We start from the raw sequence: 26,694 nt of genomic DNA on the forward strand, positions 1-26,694 counted from the left end.
TCCACTCGGGGATAGGGAGTGGCTTAAGCATTCCTGCTGGCCTCTGATGCTCTGGCTTCACCTGCTGGCAAGTGAGACATTCAGACACAAATCTGCGGATGTCTCTCTTCATCCCTGGCCACCAATACAAGATTTGCAGATCTTTGTACATCTTGGTACCTCCTGGGTGGATTGAATACGGAGATGCATGTGCCTTTGTTAAGATATCTTCTCTGATCGAATCTACATTAGGCACCCACATTCTTCCCTTGTATCTCACAATACCGTCTGACACTGAGTAGAGCATACTGCCCTTGGCTTCATCTTTCAGTCTCCACTTCTGTAACTGTTCATCTGAAGACTGTCCTTGACGGATACGGTCTAGCAAATCAGACTTGGCTGTCAGATTAGATAGTCTGGGAGCTCTGCCCTTACGATAAATCTCTAGACCAAATTTCTGAATCTCGGACTGAAGAGGTCTCTGCACTGACAACTGTGCTATGACTGCGACTTTTCTGCTCAAGGGCGTCTGCCACAACGTTAGCCTTTCCCGGATGGTAGCTAATTTCGCAGTCGTAGTCTTTTACCAGCTCTAACCACCGTCTCTGTCTCATATTCAGTTCTTTCTGCGTGAAGAAATACTTGAGACTTTTGTGATCAGTGAAAATCTGACATTTCTCGCCGTACAGGTAGTGTCTCCAAATCTTCAACGCAAACACAACGACGGCTAACTCAAGGTCATGCGTCAGATAGTTCTCTCATGCACTTTCAACTGCCTGGAAGCATAGGCTATAACCCAACCCTGCAGCATCTACACGGCGCCTAAACCGAGCTTAGAGGCATCGGTGTATAGCACAAAATCACCTTGCCCTGTCGGCATGGCTAACATAGGTGCTGAAATAAGAGCTTGCTTCAGAGTATCGAAGCTCTTCTGACACTCGCCACTCCACTCAATCTTAGCATTCTTTTTGGTCAGTGAAGTGAGTGGCACTGCTATCGACGAAAATCCCCGGATAAACTTACGGTAGTAACCGGCTAAACACCAAATGCTGCGGATTTCTGATGCATTCTTTGGCTCAACCCATTCCTTAACGGCTGCTACCTTTCCTGAATCCACTTCAATGCCGCTGCTAGACACTATATGCCCCAAAAACGCTACCTTCTCTAACCAAAACTCACACTTACTGAACTTCGCAAATAACTTGCGACTCTGCAAGGTCTGTAAAACCGTCCTCAAATGTTGACTGTGCTCCTCATGGCTCTTCGAGTAAATAATGATATCGTCAATAAACACTATGACGAATTGATCAAGATAAGGCTGGAATACTCGGTTCATGAGGTCCATGAAAATTGCTGGAGTATTCGTCAGTCCAAATGGCATTACCAAGAACTTGTAGTGCCCATACCGGGTTCTGAAGGCTGTTTTGTGAACATCTGCATCTTTAACCTTCAGCTGATGATACCCTGATCGAAGATCTATCTTAGAGAACACTGTAGCTCCATGCAACTAGTCGAACAAGTCTTCGATTCTAGGAAGTGGGTATTTGTTCTTGATCGTTACCTTGTTCAATTCTCGGTAATCGATGCACAGCCTCATACTCACATCCTTCTTCTTTACAAAAAGCACTGGTGCGCCCCAAGGCGAGCAACTAGGGCGGATAAATTCCTTGTCGAGAAGCTCCTGAATCTGCTGCTTGAGTTCAAACATCTCAGCTGGAGCTAATCGGTACGGTGCCTTAGAGATTGGCACTGTGCCTGGCATGAGCTCAATTGCAAACTCCACCTCTCTCTCTGGTGGAAGACCTGTGACGTCATCGGGAAAGACGTCTGGGAAGTCTCTCACTACTAGCACCTCTGATAAGGACGGAGTGGGTATGTCAGGTGTAGAAATAATGCTGGCCAAGAAGGCCTGACACCCCTTAGAAATGAGTCTCCGTGCCTGCATGCAAGAGATCATGCGTGGAAAACTCCTCCATCTAGCAGGTTCGAACAGAAACTGCTCCATGCCCAATGGTCTAACCAAAACTGATCTCTTCTGAAAGTCGATCAAGACTTTGTTCTTTGTCAACCAGTCCATTCCCAAAATAATGTCGAATTCCGGCATCGTCAAGACGATCAAGTCGGCATATACTAGGTAGCCGTGCAATTCCAGATCAATGTCTCTGACCACACTAGTAGCTGACAGCTCTTCCCCTGATGGGACTGTTACTGAATAATTCACTTCGAGTCCTATGGACTTGATGTCCAAGTGACTAGCGAATGTCTCTGATATGAATGAGTGGGTGGCTCCTGAATCTATCAAGGCCTGAGTGGCTATTCTCTTAATGAAAATATTTCCTGAGAGACGTTAGCACACGCAAAACTTACATTCCCAAAAATTCTAACATTAACCTCAAACATAACAGAAAATTACTATCCAAATCACTCAAAATATTACTAGCACCTTAACAATCCCAAATAAAATCCACATGCAAGGCAAAATAATACTGAACTTGGGTAGAAAATTTTACCGGTCAGCAAAGTCGTGTCCGGATTCGCCTCCTGTGCATGCATGGCGAATACTCTGCCCTGAGTCGGCTGCTTCCACTGTGGGCACTCCTTTAGCATGTGGTCACTGGCTCCACACTTGAAGCACTTGCCTGATCCATATAAGCATTGCCCTGGATGCTGGCGGTTGCACTTAGGACATTCTGGGAAAATAACGGGCTTCTGAGGTGCCCCTTGCTGCTGAATTGGACCCTTGCCCTTCGGCGGTCCCTGATAAGGTTTCTTCCCTGGTGGGCCTTGGTACGGCCTCTTGTGCTGGGGTCGCTGATGCTGATGCTGCGGCTGTTGGTGCGGTGGTGCCTGGTAGGGCCTCTTGCCCAGCCTGTCAACATCAATATCCCGCTGGTCTTGTTCTGCCGCCAAAGCCCTAGATACGGCGACTGCATAAGCAGTGGGGCCAGCTACCCTCACATCACGACGCAAGATTGGCCGCAATCCATCCAAGAAATGCCTCAGCTTTGCCTGGACATCATTCGAAATGAGGGGTATGAAGTAACACCCCCTCTCAAACCTCCTAACAAACTCTGCAACACTGCTGTCCCCTTGTCGCAGCGTCATGAATTCCCTAGTCAGTCTGGATCGTACTTCCTCAGTGAAGTACTTGGAGAAGAACACTTCCTTGAATCCAGCCCAAGACAAGGTCTGCAAGTTAACTGCCACCGACGCACTCTCCCACCATAGTCTAGCGTCCCCAGACAGAAGGAACGTGGCACACCTGACCCTATCAGCATCGGTCAGTTCCATAAAATCAAAGATTACCTCGATAGACTTAATCCATCCTTCTGCTATCATCGGGTCAATGGTACCCGAGAACTCCTTTGGACTCATCCTTCTGAACCTCTCATAGACAGCCTCAGGCCTGGGCCTCTCCCCTGCACCCACTGCTGCGAAAAACTGCGTCATACCTGCAAGCATCTGCGCCTGCATATCCGGAGGTGGACGAGGAGGAGTGACCCTCTTCTCATCGCGATGCTCTTTGTTCTCATCCCTAACTTCCCGGTTAATCAGACGTCTCGGGGGCATACTGTTCCAACAATTTACCCAACACGTAAACCCAATATGCATGAATATAATAACAATATCATAAGATGCACGAAATTTAACTTAAAACATGGACATCCTGAAATCATGATTCAATGCTAACTACATACATAATGCAAAATTTTAAAACTCACAGACTTGAGGTGTGACTTCGAGAGCTTCTTACGACTGGCAGTAGGCATAACCCTTTACAAAAACAACGCTCTGATACCAACTGAGACGTACCGTACTTTTACTACTTAAAATTTGCGGAAGAATTAAAAATTTTCTTAAATATAAACATCCATACGGTCGTCAACTCATCGTTCATAAAAATATCTTTGGAATCATCCACCACCAATAAAATTTTGTTAAAAGAAAAGCTTGTTCATAACATCTCGCATCAAAAACATAAAATCAGAGTAATTTTAAACTTGCATAAAAACATTAAAAATGACGTGGGCGGTCCTCGGGTTTAGCCTCCTGCTCACTCCAAGCCTGCTTCTTGGTTGCCACCTCCTGTCTCCTCATAGACATCCTCATCTGCATCGATCAAATCTAGTGAGTCTAAAGACTCAACACGTATAAACTAGAATAGCAAGTAATACATAATAAAACCACGTGCAACTTTAAAATAGGACATACATACTTGAAACTTGAACTTGCAAAATGAACTTGAACATACGTACGTACATAATTAGACGTGCCGTCAACATAAACTTTTTTAACATGCTTGCATACTTGAACATACATACTTCATCATTTTTCGTAAAGATATGTTTCAAAGCATGTGACCCATAACATAATTCGCCTGATCAGACTAAACCACAGTACTAGGATGACAGGGACGTATCCACTGCCACATACATGAGATCTCCGTTCATAATTTAACGGGCTGATTGGTCTCCGTTCATAATTTAACGCTTTCCAATCACGATCTAAACCCGTTCATAATTTAACGGGCGGATTGGTCCCCGTTCATAATTTAACGCTTTCAAATCCTAAACATAACTTGGTCACAAGACAATTAGCATACCTCGAAAACTTGAAAATATTTTCTTTGCACGTCGAATATACTTACTTGGCGTTGAGGGATACGTTGGACTTCGATCGGGGTCGTTGCTGCAACATACTAACGTGAATTCATAACTTAACGGGTGTAACTCAAACGTAACAATCAAGCTTACCCACGAGTTCATACATTTCCTTAGGTAGCTCTAAAATCCCCGTGACTCGACATTGTTACACATTGCACTAAACCAAGACATAAACCTCAAAGCATTCCATAATATTTCCCAAAACTGAAGTACACGGACCCCGTGCCCAGGTCCGGCTCCGGGTCCGTGTAGGTGCGGTGGAATGACTCGTGAAGAAAAGGGAAGGCACGGACACCGTGCTGCGGTCCGGGTGGGGTCCGTGTACCTGCGCAAATTTGCAATCAAAAGAAAACAAAGGCACGGACCCCGTGCCGTGGTCCGTGTGGGGGTTCGTGTCATCTCGCAAAAATGGTTACTCGAAGGAAACAAAGGCACGGATCCCGTGCCAGGGTCCGTCCATGGGTCCGTGTACCTGCGGTACAAGCCAACATACGAAAATTCTGAACAAGTTTTGCTTAACAGTCTAATCTCGATCGAACGGACCATGAATCGACACCACGAGGCCATCTTAGGATACTACATCAATGACTCGAACCTATACGATTGCCCCCAACGCAACCATATGTCCCAAATAACTCAATACTCCATAAACAAAACCTTTGACAGAAAATGGTTTACACGACTACTCGTTCTCCCAAGAGCCTAACGACGTGAAACGGCACCCCAATATACATCCCAACGTCATGCTAAATATACCTAGATGCAGCGACGATCATCCGTCGATCCCCAACGAAGCCTGCAACCATTAAACTTCAAGAACGCATCAACATCATAATTTTTTGAAAACGCAGTTTGAGCAGTCCCACGAAAAACACCATAACTCACTCAATTTTTGTCTAAAAATTTCAAATCATATATCAAATCGAAGATATCAAAAAGTTCTACAATTTTTGTGTTAAAAGTGTTCTCAAAATATCGACTGAAAATTTGCAGTTTTAAGAAGAATAGTAAAAACGTGATTTAGATCTAAAAATTTTCCTTCAAAATCGATCCAATCAATTATCCGCTCAAACTATGAACATCATACATGAATTTTACGCATAAAATAACGCAACGCATAATATGACATGATCGACGCAACAAAAGAGAGATTATACGTGCCTTTTGATATTTAAAAATACCGTGATGACGATACCGAAGCGGGAAGGAAGCGAGGCTTGATCCGGGACGATGGTGGCTCGATTTTCTGGCAATAAAATCATCGAAACTTGCTGGAAATTTTTTAGAGAGTGGGGCGGCTGCTCTTGTTGCTTAGAACCCTAGGATTTTCTCTTTCAAAATATAATAATCTGAATGTGTGTGTGTTAATCGGTTTGTGTGTGTGTGGTAGAGGGTGTGTGCGTGTGTTTAGTGTTAATTAGGAGAAAATTTAGCTTAATTACTAATTACAAACTAATTTAAAATTTTAACTCAATTAACAAGTTAATCAAAATAGAAATTACTACACACTCCAATAAAATCCCCTAGTTTAAATAAAATGCATAAATGCCCAACTCTAAAAGTTTTAAAATCCTAAAATAACTTAAATAAATAATTTAGGCTTTTAAAATACTGAAACTTAATAAATTAATTAAAACGCCCCAAGTATTAACTTAAAATAAATACCACGTTTAAAATAGCCAAAATCGTCGTCGGTCTTTTCCCTCGATCCCGCATCGAATAATCGCCTGAAACATGAAACTCGAAAACATTTTAACGTGCATCACATAAACATGAATAATTTAAAATAATGCATTTAAAAAAATCATGCATGGCTAAATCTCATTTTTAAATTCAATTAAATGAATTAACAATTAAAGAAGTGCATGGGTTTTACGTGTACTGGATTTTGGGCACTACATTAGAAGTCATAGAGAACTCTTGTGCAGAATTTTTGGTGGATTCCGGCAGAACCAGCGCCGCAGCACCGCACTGTGGGCGCCGCAGCACTGCCGGTACGTGCCAGCAAGTGCCTAGGCGCTGCTTGTACGCACCAGGCAGCGCCTCGGCGCTGAAGGGTAGAACCTTGGCTCCCGCCTGGCGCTGCAGCGCCTTGGCGATGCTTCAGACAGATTTTAGGCTTCGAATTTAGGTGTTCCAGCTTCCTTTGGGTAATATTAAGTCGTTACGTCCTGGTATACTAAAAGTTAATTTAGATGTTATAAAGTTTGATTGGGTAACGTTGAACTATGTTCTACGCAGGTTCGTGCCCTTTATTGTTTGGGGAAATTCATACTTCTTGACAAGTTTTGTTTCGGGGTTGAGTCGGGGGTTAACATGTTGTTTATCACAGTCAAGTCCCGAGCATTTCCTGCAAGTCATAAGTTAGTAAGTCAATGGGTGATGCATTCGATAGGCATGATTAAGCTGTGGAAGTTAAGGTTCTTGGTAGCGCGTTAGCATGTGCAGCAAGGACTCGTGCGATATCCAACGAATCCCTCAATTCCATGTAAGTATGTTCGACGTGCAAAAGAAAATACTTTTAATTTTTTGAGGTATGCTAAATGTCTTGTGACCAAAGTATGAATGGGTTTGGAAGTCGATGAACGTGGCCGAGGACCTCTCCACCCCGGTAAAGCATGACCGGGTTTAGATCAGGATTGAAAAGCGGTAAAGCATGACCAGGGACCAATTCACCCGTTAAAGCGTGAATGGGGATCTCATGTATGTGGTAGTGGACTTTCCCTTCCAGCTCAGTACTGTGGTTTAGTCTGATCAGGCACTGTTATGTATGGGTCACTTGCTTTGAAACATATCTCTACGCAAAAAATTATGTTATGTATGCTCAAGTATATATGATGCAAGCATGTTTATGAAAAGTTTACGATGATGGTACGTCTATGTTATGTATGCAATGTTCAAGTTTCAAGTATGTTCGCTCTATTTTAAAAATGCATGTGGTTTTATTACGTAGTACTTGTTATTTCCAGTTTATGCATGGTGAGTATTTAGACTCACCAGACTTGATCGATGCAGGTGAGGAAGATGTTGAGGAGACGAGGGGTGGGGACCAGTGAACCGTCTTGAACTGAGCAGGAGGCTAAACCCGAGGACCGCCAATGTTTTAATATTTTATGCATGAAAATTTTTAATACTCTGATTTTCGTGAAGAGGTTTATGATGTTTAAACGATTGTTACTTCTGGCAAACTTGGTTGTGGTTGTTTTTATTGCAAATGATTTAGACGAGCCAGTTATTTTAATGCAAATTTGAAAGTTTATTTTGTACTTAAGAAAATTTTTTTAAAGCAAAGTTCAAGTAGTTAAAAGTACGGTATGTTACAATAGCATTCAGAATGTGTGCTGGAGCTTAATTTGTCTTTTGCTGAATGTTTGGTTATCTGCGAGAAAGAAAGCACTGTGTAATGGTTTGCTTGGTAGACTGAAATGCTCATAAAGAAGAGCTGAAATGAAGCGGGGACAAGTAAATATATATGTGACTGTTCAAATTTTTGGACACGTGTCAGTCCAAGATAATTTGAATAAAAACGTGTATTCGTGTGATGAAATCGTGTGTAGAATATAAACAGACTACGTGGGTAAACGTTTCAAAACACTATTCATTGAAAGACATCAATTAATTGTGTACTTATCAGTCTCATCACATATAATAGAATATTTATCGATTAATTAGTTAACTTACTAGAGAAAATCAGTTAGGTCAGCAACTGAGTAATCAGTTGAAAGCTGATTCAGTTCAGTTGAAGACCAACTGACTATTGTCTTCTCAGTTAACCATTTATATCCGATATTTTCCCTTAATAAATGCATATAAATAAAAGAAAGGGTAAGAGAAGCTTAGTCTGATAAGTCAAAAGCTTTCAGTTGACTAGTGTCTCTTCGTCTTCTTCTAATTCTTTGATAACAGACTGTCTATAAATAAGAGCAAAGTCATTAGAAAATAACAGTTAAACATCGATGGATAATTCAAGCAGTTCCAACGTCCCTGTTTCTGCATCAACACTCCGCTGTTTGGAGAGTTTGAAGAACACTATCGAGGAACTTGTCTGGTTAAAGGTCATGTCCACTTGGACCAAAGTACACAAACTCCAGACCATTCAACGTGATGGATTAGTTGCTACTGACAAGCAGAGAGCAACTGCAAGAAAAAATAAGAGGCGTCTTGAAGTCGTCCATACTTCCGATCTTGTCACTGATGAATGTCTTATCCATCTGATGCTTATGAAAGAGTGGAATGTGCTAGAAAAGATCTCTTCTTCAGAAAGCTTTAGAAGAGTTAACTGTCATGAATTGTCTAACTGGTTGTGTCCCTTTGGAAAGATGCCACTAAAAGAGAACTGAATCGCGTAACTTGGATGAGATTTTATCAATAAAATAGTTGTTTCGATTCATTGCTCTTTCCTTTTCTGCATTATGAACTGATATCAGTTGACAAAAATTTAACTAACTGATAGTGAATAACTGAATAGTTATTAACTGATATATGACTAATTGATCAAAGATTAACAACAACTAACATAACAACATTATCATTGGTATAATTAAGACAAATCAATTAAACCAAGAATATTACAAAAATGGGAATACTTAGTCTCTGGTAGAGGTTTGGTGAAGATGTCAGCTGATTGTTGTTCAGTTGGTATGTATTCCAACCTTATTGTTGTCTTCATAGCATGATCTCTGATGAAGTCCGACATCGATATTCTTGGTACTAAAGTGAAGAACTGGATTTTATGTTATTGCAATTGCACTTGTATTATCACAAAATATTGGTGATTCTTTTGCAATGAATCCATAGTCTTTAAATTGTTGCTGAATCCAGAGCAGTTGGGCACAGCAGCTTCCAGCAGCGAGATATTCTGCTTCAGTTGTGGAAGTTGCTACGGATGTTTGCTTCTTGCTGAACCATGAAATCAGTCTGTCTCCTAGAAACTGACATGATCCACTGGTGCTTTTACGATCTAGCTTACATGCTGCATAATCGGCATCTGAATATCCAACTAAGTTGAAAGAAGAGTCCTTAGCATACCATAAGCCCACATTTGTGTGACTTTAAGATATTTTAAAATGTGTTTGGCAGCTAAAAAAAGTGATTGCTTAGGATATGCCTGAAATCTAGCACACATACAAACAACAAATACTATATGAGGACGACTAGCAGTAAGGTACAATAATGAACCTATTAAACCTCTGTAAAGTGTCATCTCAACTGATATCCCCCTTGATCATTGTATAATTTGATTGATGAACTCATGGGAGTACTTGCAGCTGAACTTGTTTTCATGCCAAATTTCTTAAGCAATTCCTTCGTATATTTGGTCTGATTGATAAAAGTACCAGTTTCCAGTTGCTTCACTTGCAGACCGAGGAAAAATGTCAGTTCGCCCATCGTACTCATCTCGAACTTTTCCTGCATTAACTTGGCAAATTTCTCACATAATTTGGGGTTAGTTGACCCAAAAATTATATTATCAACATATATTTGCACAAGTAATTAGATATGCTCATTCTTTGAAAATTTGAACAGAGTCTTATCAACTGATCCAACAGTAAAATCATGATCAGTTATGAATTTTGAAAGAGTTTCATACCAATCTCTTGGAGCTTGTTTAAGACCATATAAGACTTTGTTCAAATAATAAACATGATCAGGAAGAGACTGATTGATAAAACCCGGTGGTTGTTCAACATATACTTCTTCCTGCAACTGACCATTCAGAAATGCACTCTTCACGTCCATCTGGTAGACTTTAAAGTTTTTGAAAGAGGCATAGGTAAGGAACATTATGATTGCTTCCAGTGTTGCAACTGATGCATAAGTTTCATCGTAATTTATTCTTTCTTCTTTCCTATATCCTTGTGCTACAAGCCTCACTTTGTTGCGCACAACTGAACCATCTTCGTTCAGTTAGTTTCTGTATACTCACTTTGTACCTATAATAGTTTTAAAAACTGGTCTTGGAACTAAGTTCAAGACATTGTTATGGGTAAACTGATTTAACTCTTCTTGCATGAAATTTATCCAGTTAGAATCAGCAAGAGCTTCATCAGTTTTTTTAGATTCCAGTTGGGAAACTAAAATGAATGAATAAATAAAAAATTTGATTCCGAGTTCTTACTGAATCAGTTGGATTACCTATCACCAATTCTGGAGGATGTGTTTTCTTCCATCTGTACTCAGCATTTGTTGCGTCCATTTCAGCAACTGAATATTTCCTTCAGTTTCAGTTGGTGCTGTATCAGTTGGTAACTGAGTATTTTCAATTTGCTCCACCAACTGATTATCAGTAACAATTTCCTGTTCAACTGATTGATCCAGTACTTCTGGAAAAATTCCTTGTCATGGCCACCATCGCATCCAATCTTAAAATCAACTGGTCTGATGTCTTGTTCAAGACATTCGTTAACATGATAAAGAAAGTGAATAAGTCTCTAGGTTTTACGGTTCAAATTTGTCATTTGCTAATTTAAGAAGGAGTCCAACCAGTGGGTATGGTTGAAGTTGGCAAGACCAAGTTATTTAGCTGGAAAACGGATAAAAAGTTCATAAAGAAAAATCGTCCAACCAACAAGGAGAACGTTTTTATCAAAACAGAAACTGGGGTTGAATTTGTTAAGAAAAAGAAGACGGATGTGACTCCCAAAGGCACTAAGAGAAAGCTGGTTCTGAAATCCAGCTCTGATGAAGAATCAAAGGATGATGCACCGGTTTCCCAAGTTTTTAAGAAGAAACAGCTAGAAAAGCCCAAAGCTGCAAAAATCAAGATGATCAAGCATCTTTCTGCACCGTTGGTTCCTCCTCTGATTCCCGCAATCAAAGCGACAAAACTCAAATGGATCAAAATTGTTGAAGCACAAATCACATTCTCCCTCTCAGTCTTTTCTCTCCTTCACCCTACAGAAAAGGGTAAGAAAATTATGCTCGAAGAGCCACCACAGAACAATCCCATTCATACTGCCATTGCCTTAACTAGCGAACAAGTCAATGAGATCATTCGGAAGAAAATTAAAAAGTTTGGCAAATGGGTTGAATTTCAAACGGTCACAACTTTCGATTCACTTCTTTAAATCGGAAAGATCAAAGCAGCTGCCAAACTTGGACTTTCCATATTGAAATGGACAAAAACCTCTGATATTTCAACCGCTCTACTTCACTGAGATTTCTTGGAAATACAAATGAAGGAAAGTGCTCCCCCAGCACTGATTCAATAGACAAGAAACAATTTTGTTCATAATTGTTCAACTGCAAAAGATGACTCGTCTGTCATTGAAACGAACCTACTTTTAATTCATTTAATTTACACTAGTTTTTTTTCTAAACCATGCATAATTAATTCATCATAAATAAAATTGCATAAATAATCAATAAATGAATTTCATAATATCCAAAACCATTCATGCGGAAAGTAAAATAAGCGATAAAAGTCTAAAATTTAACTCAATAAATTCTAGCATCCTAACATTCTTTAAATAACAGCGATAATCCATAAAATCATCAAAATTCTTTAACATATGCGGAATTTCTAGGTCCTCGGGTATGCACTGCGCCTTCCGGATAACTCGATAGTCCGCACCTCATGACTCAACATCAACATTACCTGCAATCATTCAAACCTAGTGAGTCTAATAACTCAGCATGCTCAAACTTAATATATCACATACGTAGATATACACTCACATGCATAAAAATTACTTTAACTAAAAATTGATTTTTCATGCAAACATGAAACATTCAAAAATATGCAACTTTTAAACCATGTATAGATATGAACATTTTCCATTTAAAATCATCCTTTTTGCAAAGTCCGATCCTCGAAAGTGACATCATTCATTTGATGGGTCAATCTATAAACCATAGTATTAGGCCGTCGGGTTCAACGTCCACTTCTTCGACAATCTCACTGACTATCATAAAATTTCCTCAAAAATATTTTAAAGGAAACCTTGTCCTGCACCAATCCCGATATTGATCTGCATTTATGTCACTATCCCAGAAAGGAAAGATTAGTTATATCCTACAAGTTCTGATGGTAAAAAAAGTTGCCATAAAAGAATACCCAGGAGTAACTCTTCAAAGAACGGGATTCAAAGCTATGCTAGCAAAGAGAACATTAAATGTTTTGCTGAAGAACATTTAATGTATTTGCAGCTGATAGTGACACATCTTTCTATGGTTACAGTTTAATGTTACTCATCTCTTTCCGACCGTTGGAATGACAGTTTATATAAAAAGAGTTGGAAGTATGCAAGAAAGATACATATTGTAACGTACCAGGAAGTATGCAAGAAAGATACATATTGTAACGTACCATACTTTTAAACAGCTCACAACAAGTACTTGTTTAAAACAACATAATGTAGTTTCCTTGAAAATAAAAGTACATGAAATAGCATGCTTAAAACTTCTTGAAAACATAGGCGGTCCTCGGGTTAGCCTCCGCGCAGTCCGAGCTGATTCACTAGTCCCCACCACTCGCCTCCTCAAACTCGTCCTCACCGGCATCGATCAAGTCTAGTGAGTCTAAAAGACTCAACATGTATAAACTGAAAATAACAAATAATATGTAATAAAGCCACATGCATTTTAAAGTAGAGCTACATACTTAAACTTGAACGTACTTACATAAACATAGACGTGCCATCATATCTTAAAGCTTTTCATAAATATACTTGCATCATATATACTTGAACTTACATAAACATCATAATTTTGCGTAGAGATATGTTTCAAAGCAAGTGACCCATACATAAATGCGCCAGATCAGACTAAACCATAGTACTGAGCTGGCAAGGATGTCCACTACCACATACATGAGATCTCCGGTCATGCTTTACCGGGTGGATTGGTCCCTGGTCATGCATTACCGCTTTCCAATCCCTATCTGAACCCAATCATGCTTTACCGGAGTGTAGAGGTCACCGGCCACGTTCACCGGCTTCCAAACCCGTTCATATTTGGTCGCAAGACATTTCGCATACCTAAAAAATATATGCATTTTCTTTGGCACGTCGAACGTATTTACAAGGCGTTGAGCGATTTTTTGGCTTTCTCTTTTGGCAACTTTTGTGCATACTAACACGTTTTCAAGCACTTAATTTTCATAACTTAGACGTAATAGTCGTGCTCACCACCGAAATAAACAATTGACTTTTGAATTTCTAAATAACTCGGGACTTGACCTTGTTTAATCATCGTATTAAACCATGACATCGAACCCGAACAATCTCTATATGAAGTGTGCACATTTCCCCAGACATGGACTTAAAAATAGTGGTTTAAAATCATGGACAAGCGCCTAGGCACTGGGCATTGCTGCACTGCGGCACTGCCTAGCGCCACTTGTGCCGCAGCGCTAGCAGAGCCAAAGCTCTAGCGCTGCGGTGCCACTAGGGCAATGCCGTGGCGCTAGGCTTGCGAAAGTCGGGCGCTACGGTGCTCTCCATAGAGTGCTGCTTCGCTAGCTCTGCGCAAACTTGGCCTCGAAGAACATTTTGATGCAAACTATATACCACGCCCAACCGACTCAAACCGATGCAACGAGACCAATCCTAGGACGCGATGCCAATGATTCAAACTCACACAAATGCCCCAAAACAACGACGCAAAACATGCAACGCAACTCGACCCATAAACACAAATTTTGACACAAATTGCTTCCTACAACTTCTAATGCAACCAAGTGCGTAACGACACGAAACGAAACATCAAAAGTCGCCCAAACATCGTACCCAACATGTCTAGATTCAGAAGTGATCAACCGGAGATTCCCAACGAAGCCTGCAACAAAAAATTCTCAAAAATACGTAAGGAACACATTTTCATAACATCGCAGTTTGAGCAGTCCCACGAAAATAATCATAACTCACTCGTTTCTTGTCCAAAAATTACGAATTTACTGTCCAATCGAAGGCATCAAAATGTTATCAGTTTTATATGTTGAATGTTTTTCCAAAAAATCGACCAAAAAAAGTACAGTACACGAAATGACAGCAACATCCGGTTTTGAGATCTAAAATCTTTCAGGAATCGTTTAAAAACATAATAGCTCAAACTTTACACAACATACATGAAGCGGAGAGACGCGAGGGCCTTTGATGATTATACTCACGAAACAACGACTTTCGAAGCGGAGAGACGCGAGGGCCGATCCGGGACGAATTGCGGCACAATTTTCTTGAAGAAATGGACGTGCGCTTCTGGAATTAACAAGGGAGGGAATGAAATGGTGGCTTCTGAAAAGACCTATTCCCCATCACCAAAAACTGAAATGGAAGTCCAAGGGAAATGTGTGTGTGTGTGTGTGTAGAGAACGTGTGTGTGTGAGTGTGTTTAATTAGGGGTAATTATTTGTTTAATTAATAATAAAAATGTTAATTAAAATGTTAATCCACACTAACTTTACAAAAAAATCCCCTAATTAAAATAAAATACACAATTGACCACTTTAAGAGTTTTAAAATCTTAAAATCATCTAATAAATAAATTATGCTTTAAAATGCTTGAAAACTCCAAAGATCAATTAAAATAACAATTTTCTCGACTTGAAATAAAATACCATATTTTCATAAATCGCCTAAATCCTCACCGGTCGCCTTTTCCCGACCCCGCATCGAATAATCGCCTGAAACATAAACTCAAGAAAAAATTTTAATGTGCATCCCATAAACATAAATAATTTAAAATAATATAAATTCATAAATCATGCATCGTTAAAATCATTTTAAAACTAAATAAATAATTTAACAATTTAAATAAATTCATGGGTTTCACGTGTACTGATTTTGGGCTCTACAATTTATCCCGCACTTGAATAAAATTCGTCCTCGAAACTAAATCTTACCAAACAGTTTCGGGTAGCGATTTCTCATATCCACTTCGGCCTCCCAAGTGGCCTCCTCCACTGATTGATTCAGCGACTGAACTTTGACCAACTTGGTCACTTTGTTCCGAAGTCTCCGCTCCTTTCTGTCTAGGATTTGGACGGGTCTCTCCTCATACGACAAATCGGAAGCCAACTGCAATGGCTCAAAACTCAAGACATGCGAAGGATTTGCCTCTCTTCCCAAACCTCATAACACCCTTCATAGGTGCTATCTTTACGAATACGTGATCTCCTACTGCAAATTCGAGATCTCTTTTTCTCTTGTCAACATAACTCTTTTGACTACTCTGGGCGGTCTTCATCCTATCTCGTATCTTGACCACCACATCTACAGTATGCTGAACAATCTCTGGGCCAAGTTTTGATCTCTCACTGACTTCATCCAATGAATCGGCGATCTGCACTTCCTTCCATACAATACATTGTAGGGAGCCATATCTGAATCAGTCGTTCAGACTGGCCATCTGTCTGAGGGTGGAATGCCGTACTGTATAGCAACTTCGTCCCCATGGCTGCATGTAAACTCTTCCAAAATGACAATGTGAACCTCGGGTCCCTGTCGCACACAATAGAAACTGGGATCCCGTGTAATCGAACTATCTCTCTGATATAGAGCTCTGCATACTGAGTCATGGAGAAAGTTGTCTTCACCAGCAAGAAATGTGCTGACTTAGTAAGTCGATCCACTATAACCCAAATGGCATTGGACCCTCTGACTGACCTCGGCAAACCAACAACGAAATCCATGGTGATATTCTCCCATTTTTACTCGGGGATGGGAGCGGCTTAAGCATTCCTGCTGGCCTCTGATGCTCTGCTTTCACTTGTTCACAAGTGAGACATTTAGATACAAATCGGCGGATGCCTCGCTTCATACCTGGCCACCAATATAGCATCTGCAAATCCTTGTACATCTTGGTACCCCCTGGATGAAAAGAATACGGAGATGCGTGTGCCTCTGTCAGAATATCCTCTCTGATCGAATCAACACTAGGCACCCACATCCTTCCTCTGTATCTCACAATACCATTAGTCACTGAGTAGAGTACACTGCCCTTGGCCTCATCCTTCAGTCTCCATTTCTGTAATTGCTCATCCGAAGGCTGACCTCTACGGATTCGGTCTAGCAAAGAATAATGGACTGTCAGATTAGACAGCTTAGGAGCTCTGACCTTAGGATAAACTTCTAGGCCAAACCTCTGAATCTCTGACTGAAGAAATCTTTGCGCTGACAGCTATGCTACGACTGCAACTTTTATGTTCAAAGCATCTGCCACAACATTAGCTTTCCCTGGATGGTAGCTAAATTCACAATCGTAGTCTTTCACTAACTCCAACCACCGTCTTTGTCTCATGTTAAGTTATTTTTGAGTGAAGAAATACTTGAAACTCTTGTGATCAGTGAATATCTGGCATTTCTCGTCGTACAAGTAATATATCCAAATCTTCAACGCAAAGACAACGACAGCTAACTCGATATCATGAGTCGGATAATTCTTTTCATGCAATTTCAACTATCTGGAGGCATAAGCTATAACCCGACCATGCTGCATCAATATTGCGCCTAACCCAAAATTAAAATCATAGGTGTATAGCACAAAATTGCCTTGTCCTGCTGGCATGGCTAATGCTTGATCTGTGATAAGAGCTTGCTTCAAAGTATCAAAGCTCTTCTGACACTCATCACTCCAAACGAATTTAGCATTCTTCTTAGTCATGAAGTGAGTGGCACTGCAATCGAGGAAAAGCCCTGAATAAATTTCCTGTAGTAGCTTGCCATGCCAAGGAAACTGCAGATCTCTGACGCGTTCTTCGGCTCAACCCATTCATTAACTACTGCCACCTTAGCTAGATCCACCTCAATGCCACTGATAGATATTATATGACCCAAAAATACTACTTTCTCCAACCAGAATCCACACTTACTGAATTTTTCAAACAACTTGCGACTCTGCAAGACCTGCAAAACTGTACCCAAATAATGACTATGCTCCTCATGGCTCTTCGAGTAGATAAGAATGTCGTCAATGTTTCATGAGGTCCATAAAAATCGTTAGAGCATTCGTCAGTCCAAACGGCATCACTAAGAACTCGTAGTGCCCATATCTAGTTCTGAAGGTTCTCTTATGAACATCTGCATCTTTTACCTTCAATTGATGATACCCAGCTCGTAGATCTATCTTAGAGAACACTGTAGCTCCCTGCAGCTGATCGAACAAGTCCTCGATCCTTGGTAGTGGGTATTTATTTTGATCGTTACCTTGTTCAGTTCTCGGTAATCAATACACAATTTCATACTCCCATTTTTCTTCTTTACAAAGAGCACTGGTGCTCCCCATAGTGAGAAATAGGGCGGATGAATTCTTTGTCTAGGAGCTCCTGAATTTGCTGTTTGAGCTCTAACATCTCAGATAGAGCTAAACGGTACGGTGCCTTAGATATTGGCACGGTTCCTGACACAAGGTCAATGGCAAATTCCACCTCTCTCTCTGGTGGAAGGCGTTTGACGTCATTACGAAAAACTTCAGGAAAATCTCTTACTAATGGTACATCAGATTTCGATGGAGTGGGTACGTCAAGTGCGGAAATAATACTGGTCAATAAAGCTTGACATCCCTTATGAATAAGTCTTCATGCTTGCTTGCAAGAGATCATGCGAGGGAACTTTTCCATCTGTCCGGCTCAAAAAGAAACTGCTCCATGCCCAACGGTCTTACCAACACTAATCTTTTCTAAAAGTCAATCAGAACTCCATTCTTCGACAGCCAGTCCATTCCCAAGATAATATCAAATTCTGACATCGGCAACAAAATCAGATCGGCATACACTAGGTGGCCCTGCAGTTCAAGATCAATATCTTTGACCACGCTAGTAGCTGATAACTCTTCCCCTAATAGGACTGTCACAGAGTAGTTCACGTCGAGTCCAATGGACTTGACATCCAGATGATTAGCGAACGTCTCTGAGATAAAGGAGTGTGTGGCCCCGAAATCTATCAAGGCCTTCGTGGCGACTAGCTTTATGAAGATATTTCCTGAGAGGCGTTAGCACAACACACAAAAACTTATATCCCAAATAAAAATCTTAACCTCATGCATAGTTGGAAATTTCTATCCCAAGTCAACAAAAATACGAAACAGCACACTAATAATCCCAAATCAAATTCGAAACATGCATAGCAAAAATAATACGGTGCTGAATTAAATAAGTTACCAGTCAATAGCGTCGTGTCTAAGTTTGCCTCCTCTGCTTGCATGGCGAACAATTTTCCTAGGTTGGTTGCCTCCACTGCGGGCAGTCCTTCAGTATATGATCGCTAGCTCCACACTTGAAGCATTTTCTTGATCCCCAAAAACACTGTCTTGCATGCTGGCAGTGGCACTTCGGGTACACCGGGTACTCACCAGGCCTTTGAGGAGCCTTCTTCTGCGGAATAGGACCCTTGCCTTTCGACGGTCCCTTAAACGGCCTCTTCCCCTGCTGCCCCTAGAAAGGCCTCTTAAACTGCTGCTGCTGCTGTGGTGCCTGATAGGCCCTCTTGCCCTGCCTGTCATTCTCAATGTCCCTCTGGTCTTGCTTTGCTGCCAGGGATCTTGTCACGACAACAACATAAGTAGTAGGACCAGTAACTCTCACATCACGGCGCAAGATCGGCCGTAACCCGTCAATAAAATGTCTCAGCTTCTCCTGGGCATCATTTGCAATCAGGGGCACAAAGTGACACCCCCTCTCAAATTTCCTGACAAATTCTGCCACGCTGCTATCTCCCTGTCACAACGTCATGAACTCCCTAGTCAGGCGGGAGCGTATTTCCTCAGTGAAGTACTTGGAGTAGAAAACTTTTTTGAAACCAGTCCACGTCAATGTTTGCCAATTCACTGACATTGATGCGCTCTCTCACCACAGTCTAGCATCTCCTGTCAGCTGGAAAGTGGCACACCTGACCCTGTCTGCATCCTGCAGCTCCATGAAAGCAAAAATTCCCTCGATGGACTTAATCCATTCCTCAGCTACCATCGGGTCATTAGTCCCCGAGAACTCCTTTGGGTCCATCCTTCTGAACCTCTCATAAACTACCTCTGGTCTAGGTCTAGCCCCCGTGTCTACTGCAGCTGGTTCCCTACAAACTGTGTGAAGAACTGAGTCATCCCTGCAAGCATCTGATGTCACGCCCCGTGTCCGAAGCATCGGTGACATCCGGCATTGTTTAACAATTATTTGCAAAAAATTAAGCCACGTATCAAATCAAACTAGTCTTTTTCATAAAATCAATAATGTCTTTACAATGACACTGAAATGAAAATTACATCAGAGTATTTTGAAGCGGAAACAAAAGAAAAATAGAAACTCTTGAGTCTTGATCTCGATCATCGATTCACCAACCCTAGAAAGCTTCTTGCTCCTCCTCATTTATTCGCTCTTCAGTTTTATCTGAAATTTGTAAGGGGTGAGTGTTTTGGGAAACACTCAGCAAGTGGGGGGTCGATCGATTTCCAATGATACATATAGAGAACTTAGTTTTCTTAAAATTTTTCTTTAACAAACTTTCAAAACTTTTATTCTTATCATAAAAGAAATGAAGCGAATGTAAAATAGAAGTTAGCAGATGGTTCAGAATAATTCAGAAGCAAATCAGATCATTTTGGAACAATTCACAGACAGACACAACACTGTTTCTCATCTCATTTCCATGGTCAAATTGTCCCCAATATGTTAGTCCTCTAAGGGATGAGGCCAGAACTCGGTTTTATACCCACCGATGGGTGCCAGACAGAAATGATTTTATACCCACCATTGGGGGCCAAACAGAAATGGTTTTCTACCTACCATTGGGGGCCAAACAGAAATGGTTTTCTACCTACCATGGGGGGCCAAACAGAAATGGTTTTATACCCACCATTGGGGGCCAAACAGACATGGTTTTCTACCTACCATTGGGGGCCAAACAGAAATGGCTTTATACCCACCATTGGGGTCCAGGCAGAATCACAATTCTCGTCCCATTTCAAATCCGAATCGTAACAGTGCAAACAGAATTCAGAGGCAACAGACAGAACTTTTCAGATTTTCAGATTTCAGAGTTTTCATACGGACACAGCGGAACCAAGAATTTCGAAGTATAGAAGTAAACACATAATCGATCGAATTTTTAAACAGAACATATTTATATTTTCGAAAAAAAAGACACACCTACATGCATGTCATATTATTTATATCGACGTTTAAAAATACAACAAAATATTTAACGAAAGCCCACTTACTGTATTTGAAAGAACAGTTCGAAATATGCAGATTCTTGCACGAAGTTTTCCTCTCAAAATTTGGGCAGCACTTCGACGTAACTTTAGCAGATTATGTCTTCAATTCAGCAGCACTTTGACGTATCTTCCTTCACCCCTTGAGTACTATTTATAGAAAAATTCTTGGCCCCTTAAGCTACCCCATGGACGCCTCTTGCACCCCAAGAAATGAAATAAATGTGGTCAAGGTTAACTCAAGCACCAAAGGTCATTTCCTGCACTATAAATATGTCCTAGGCTCTTAGATCCTCCCTTAGCTTCTTCATTGGTTATCTCAATGGTCATTTCTTGCATAATAAGTTTGTCCAAACCTTTAGCTCCTTCTTTGGTTAACTCAATGGTCATCTCTTGCACAATAAGTTGGTCCAAACCTTTAGCTCCTTTAGCTCATCTTCTTGGTTAACTCAAAGGTCATTTCATGCACATTAAATTTGTCCAATCCTTTAGCTCTTTTTCTAGCTCCATTTTGGTTCTTTTAGGACAAGAAAGGATGAGCTTCTTTGAGCTAGGATATTGAATTCATGAGCTAGGCATTTCCTTCCCGACAATCAATGAGCTTCCTTGAGCTGAGGGTTTTAGCTTGTGAGCTGAGGGTTTCTTTTCCAAGAATCTTGGAGCTTCCTTGAGCTGAGAGGTTTAGCTTATGAGCTGAGGGTTTCTTTTCCAAGTGACGTACCCTCAATTCTTAAGGTTTTGCATTGCCTCAGCTTCTTTTTGAGCAACTTTCCGAGCTTTTTGAGGTGCTTTTCTTGGAAAAATCTGGGTTCCCACATCCCACCCTCCTTATTGGAAGTTTAGTCCTCGAAACTTGAGTTAGCTAAATTTTTAAAGAGGTGGGGATGCCGAGTGCGCATACGTTCTTCAAATTCTCAAGTTGCTTCTCGTTCCATATGATTTGACCATTGTATCTTGACATATGGAATTGTTCGGCATCTCAGCACTTGGTATTTTGTGTCCATTACTCGAAAAGGTTCTTCTTCATATTTCATTTCCTTATTCACATTTCCTTTGATTAGTAGCGGTTCAACTTCAAGAATGCTACTTGGATATGAGACATGCTTCCTTAGCTGTGAGACGTGGAAGATGTTGTCAATCCTTGACATGCCTGGTAGTAAAGCCCGCTGATAAGCTAGGTTTCCCATTTTTCTCAGTATTTCGAAGGGTCCGACATATCTTAGAGTTAACTTTCTAGATTTTCTGAATCGAACCACTCCTTTCATAGGGGAAACTTTAACATAAGCTTTCACACCATTTTCAAACTCCAACGGTTTTCACTTTAAATCAGCCCAGCTCTTTTATCGATCATGAGCTACCTTGAGTTTTTCCTTGATAATATCTACTTTATCAACAATTCAAGTATCATGATAGCTTTCTCTCTGATTTCAATACTTCCATGATAATTATTGTTATCGGCAAATTCAATCAAAGGAAGGTGTTTATTTAATTCCTCCGAGGTCCATGGCTCACGCCCTAAAAATATCTTCAATTGTTCGATCCACCATATTTGCCTCATGTTTAATTTCTTTTTTGTGAATGGTATTTGAGGCTTTGGTGATCGGTAAATATCTCACATATGACACCAAAGAAATTGATTATTTGGATCTTTGGCACAAATACAATTGTGGCTAATTCAATATCATGTGTTGGATAATTTTGCTCACATGATTTTAATTTCATCGATGCACAGGCAATTACTTGCCCTCTTTAATGAGAACACATCACAATCCTCTTTTGATGCATCATTGTAAATGGTGAAATTCATGGTTTATTCGGGAAGTACTAATAATGGCGTAGAAGCGCGTTTCTTTTTCAGGATCTAAAACTCTTCTCACATTCTTCACTCTAATTGAATTTAGAGTTCTTCTGAGTGAGCTTGGTGAGCGGAAGAAAATTTTTCAACACATTTTCTTAATAGCCAACTAATCCCAGAAAGCTTCGAGCTTCTATTCTAGTTTTCGGTCAAGGCCAGTCCATGATTGCCTCCACCTTCTTGTGACCCACTGATATGCCCATTTTAGATATTATATGACCCAAGAATGTGACACTTTTTAGTCAAAGTTCACATTTCCCAAATTTAGTATATAGTTATTTTTCTCTGAGCATCTGTAGAGCAGGACGAAGATCTTCATCGCGGTCTTCCTCACTTGTTGAATATTCAAGATTTTCATCAATAAATGCTACCACAAACTTGTCGAGAAATTTCTTGAACACTCTGTTCATGAGTTCTATGAATATTGTTGGACCATTGGTCAAAAGAAATTATTATGAACTCATAGTTTCCATGTCTATTTTTTTTAAGGCTGTTTTAGGAATATTCTCTGCCTTGGCCTTCAATTGTGGTAGTCTGACCTTAGATAAAGCTTTGAAAAGATCTTAGCTCCTTTTAACTGATTGAAAAAATCATCTATTCTTGAAAGATGACATTTGTTCTTGATCTTATTGAGTTCTTTGTAGAATGACACACTATCTTGTACTTTCATCATTCTTTTGTACCAATATGATTGAATCTCCCCAAGGAGAGGCACTTGGTCTGATTTGTTTTTGTCTAACAAATCTTGGAATCGAATTTTTAGCTCCTTGAGTTCAACTGAAGCCATTTTCTAGGGTTTCTTAGATTTTAGTGTAGCACGAGCTATCAAGTTATTTTCGAATTCTACTTCACAGTTTGAGATAACTCAAAGTAACGTTTCAGGAGCTTCCGTACCACAGGAATATTTTACAGCTTGAGCTCAATTCCTTCTTTTGCTTCTCTCATTATTGTTAGTTAGACTTCTTAACCATACTCAATGGCTTTCTATGTCTGAGAAGCATGAAAGAAGGATTTATGTTCCTTATCCTTTCCATAAAATACGATTTATTCTTGGATTGGAGTTTGGCATGCTTACCTCGACTATCGACCAATGCATGATTCTTGTCCAACCAACCAATTCTCAGAATGACGTTGAAATTTACCATAGTACACTAAATAAAATCGACACTGAATTTATGCATATCAATACTTATTTTATTCTAAATTATCACGATTACTATCTCCAAACTTAAAACCAATATAGAATCTTAGAACATAATTCCTTATCAGCCTAAGTCCCTATAGTTATAACATAGTTAAAATTTCTTTCAACCTCGTACGGAAAAAACTAATTCCTCAAACAATTCTTCTTTTACTAAATTTTTCTTTAATCAAGATTATGAGCCTATCATGCTTTAACACAAACAAGTTTCTTTGGATGTTTTTCTCCTCAAATCTTCCCCCCCCTTTTTTTTTATACTATAAGAAGAGTAAGAACTTATTATACATGTTACACTTTCCTCGATGTCCACCAATATCTCATAACTCTCTTTATTTACCTCTGGCAATGACCTTAATTTCTTAAGTTATTGTTTCTTACCTTCATTAAATATTCCAAAATCCTACATATTTAAATTTATTGCTTATCATCCCAAATTAAGTCCATACCGTTAATTATTGACACAAAAATCAACTTCTATGTCTGAATATCAAAACTTATATAATTCTTATCTCATATTTTCATAAATAATTTATTATCCCCGAGTCAAACATTTCATCTTAAGTCGGAAGCTTATCTTCGATAGGTAAATTCCCAAAAACGTAAGTCAACTTATATCATATAGGTGCATTTCCAATATAATTCAATTCAATTTTGTAATTTCCCAAAGAAATATTACCCTTCTTTCTTATCGTATCATATAACCATAATACCAGTCTAGCCTACCTTATCATCTCTCAACATTACTGTTCTTTTTCCACTACATCCATAGGTGCTTCTTCTTCTTCTTCCACGTTTTCCACGACAAGGTGCGCAGTCTATCCATTGCGCCATGAAGATTGGCGATATAACGTTCTTGCTTGCTAGAAAGGTCTTGTTGATGACGAGAGCGGTTAGCAAGATTCTTCTCAGTTTTAATCCTTACTATCAACTTTCGATTAGGGGAAACTAGTCGTACCACGTGAGATGGGTTACGTAGTGTTAAGGCGAGCTGGCTCTTTTCTCTATCAAGGTGAAGGTTGAGATGCTTTATATCAGTTTGAAGCAGATTCTTGATGAAACGTCTGCCTTTCTTTTTCTTAAAATGTGCTAGAATTTTTTTTAAAACCTTACATAGCATCGGTCGAAGCATACACATTTGCATAACAATATTTTAGAACCATTTTAAAATTTAAAACAACCAACTATATATTTGAGAAATACAGCCCATACTATAATCTCTCAAAAATCACTCCAAAGCATAAATAAAAAGTCATAAAAATATTTAACATAAATCATAATCATAAATGCGGAAAGCTAGAAGCGCTGGACCTCGGGTCGTGTGCACTTTCAGTCCAGTCAGGTCAACCATCAAGACCTCCCATGACATTAATATCATAAACACCTGCATCAATCACACCTAGTGAGTCTAAAGACTCAACACACCATAATCTTGATAACAAATAATACATATAAAATCACATGCAACAGTGAAAAATATTTGTACTTAAAATATCATTTTCATTAAGATGCATAAATTTCAAACATGAACATTTTCGTAAACTTTTTTATGATGCATGAACTTTAAATAAAAACATTTTCATAATGATGCATCAACTTTAAACATAAACATTTTCATGACATGCATAACATAAACCTTAACCTTTTCCCTTTCCTTAAAACATAACATAAATCATTTTATTATGATCATAAGCATTTTTCCTTTTCCTTAGTCGAATTCAGATCGTTAATTGTGACTTTTTTCAAAAGTCAAAAGTCGATGGATCCATTTACATGTAACCACAGTACTGGGCGGCGGGGGACACCAGCAACACTCTCACCGGTCAACTGGGCCCTGGCCTATCCTCATCGAATAGAAATACGATCGCCGGGGATCCCTCTGCAGCCTTTTCCCATAAATGGGTACCACATAACCGTTACCACATATTCGTAACAATGGAAATACGATCGTCGGGCTCCCATTGAGACCGTCACCCTCACGATACCTCCAACATTATCGAATTAGTCACAATTACTTCACTTCCTTCAACGTTTACATTTCACCACTTTATAAAATCATGCATAATATTTTTGTATGAAACCAAGCATGCAACATGTCTTTTAAATGTCTTCCTTAATTAAATCATAAAAATCCCATGGACATTTAAAAATCATAATTTAATCATGAACATTTTATAAACATTTAAAAATAATCATTTTAACCTCAAAACATTTAAATTAACATTTTGTCATATTAAATCATAAACATATAAAATTCCCTAAACATTTAAAATATCATTTTAACATATAAAATCTCATAAACGTTTAAAATATCATTTTAACATATAAAATTCCATAAACATCCATAACTATAGAAAATAATCATATTAGCACATAAAACAGCATTCAGGGCACTGCCATGACGTTTACTAATTTCTAGGTGTAAAATGACTGTTTTACCCCTGGACGTAAAATTTCCCGTTATTGACATTTTCTTAATTTTATTGACTCTAACATGTCCCAAATAATTATTTAAGCTTACATGAATTTTCTCATATTTTTATTTAGCTTAAATCGAGGATTTTTAAATAAATCTATAAATATGACATATTAATGCATTTTAATCTCGAATTAAACCAAACCTTAATATAAAATTCCCAAATTTAAAACTTAGACTTTTAATAATTATTTGAGCTTAAATATAATTTTTCATAATTTTATAAAGCTTAAAACTAGGCGTTTTAATTAACTCGTTAATTAGCGTTTCGTGAGGCGATTAAATCTCGATTGAACACAAAACTCGTTATTTTGACCCCAAATTTTTAACATAACATTTTTATGATTTATTCTACCCTTCCAAGTCATGAACCACACTAGTGGAC

The 26,694-nt window shown here is 39.4% G+C and overlaps 1 protein-coding gene across 1 annotated transcript; it reads right to left on the bottom strand.

Annotated features, from left to right (window-relative positions):
• Positions 1–18,257: 18,257 nt before the first annotated feature.
• LOC140960994 (uncharacterized) lies at positions 18,258–18,781 on the bottom strand. Its single transcript, XM_073419321.1, has 2 exons — positions 18,739–18,781; positions 18,258–18,559 (listed from the first exon to the last, which is right to left on the bottom strand). Exons 1-2 carry the CDS (start codon positions 18,779–18,781, stop codon positions 18,258–18,260), a joined length of 345 nt encoding a protein of 114 aa, XP_073275422.1.
• Between the last annotated feature and the right edge of the window lie 7,913 nt (positions 18,782–26,694).

The sequence above is a fragment of the Primulina huaijiensis genome, chromosome 16 (assembly GCF_012295235.1).
Source record: "Primulina huaijiensis isolate GDHJ02 chromosome 16, ASM1229523v2, whole genome shotgun sequence".
In the NCBI taxonomy this organism is placed as follows: Eukaryota; Viridiplantae; Streptophyta; class Magnoliopsida; order Lamiales; family Gesneriaceae; genus Primulina; species Primulina huaijiensis.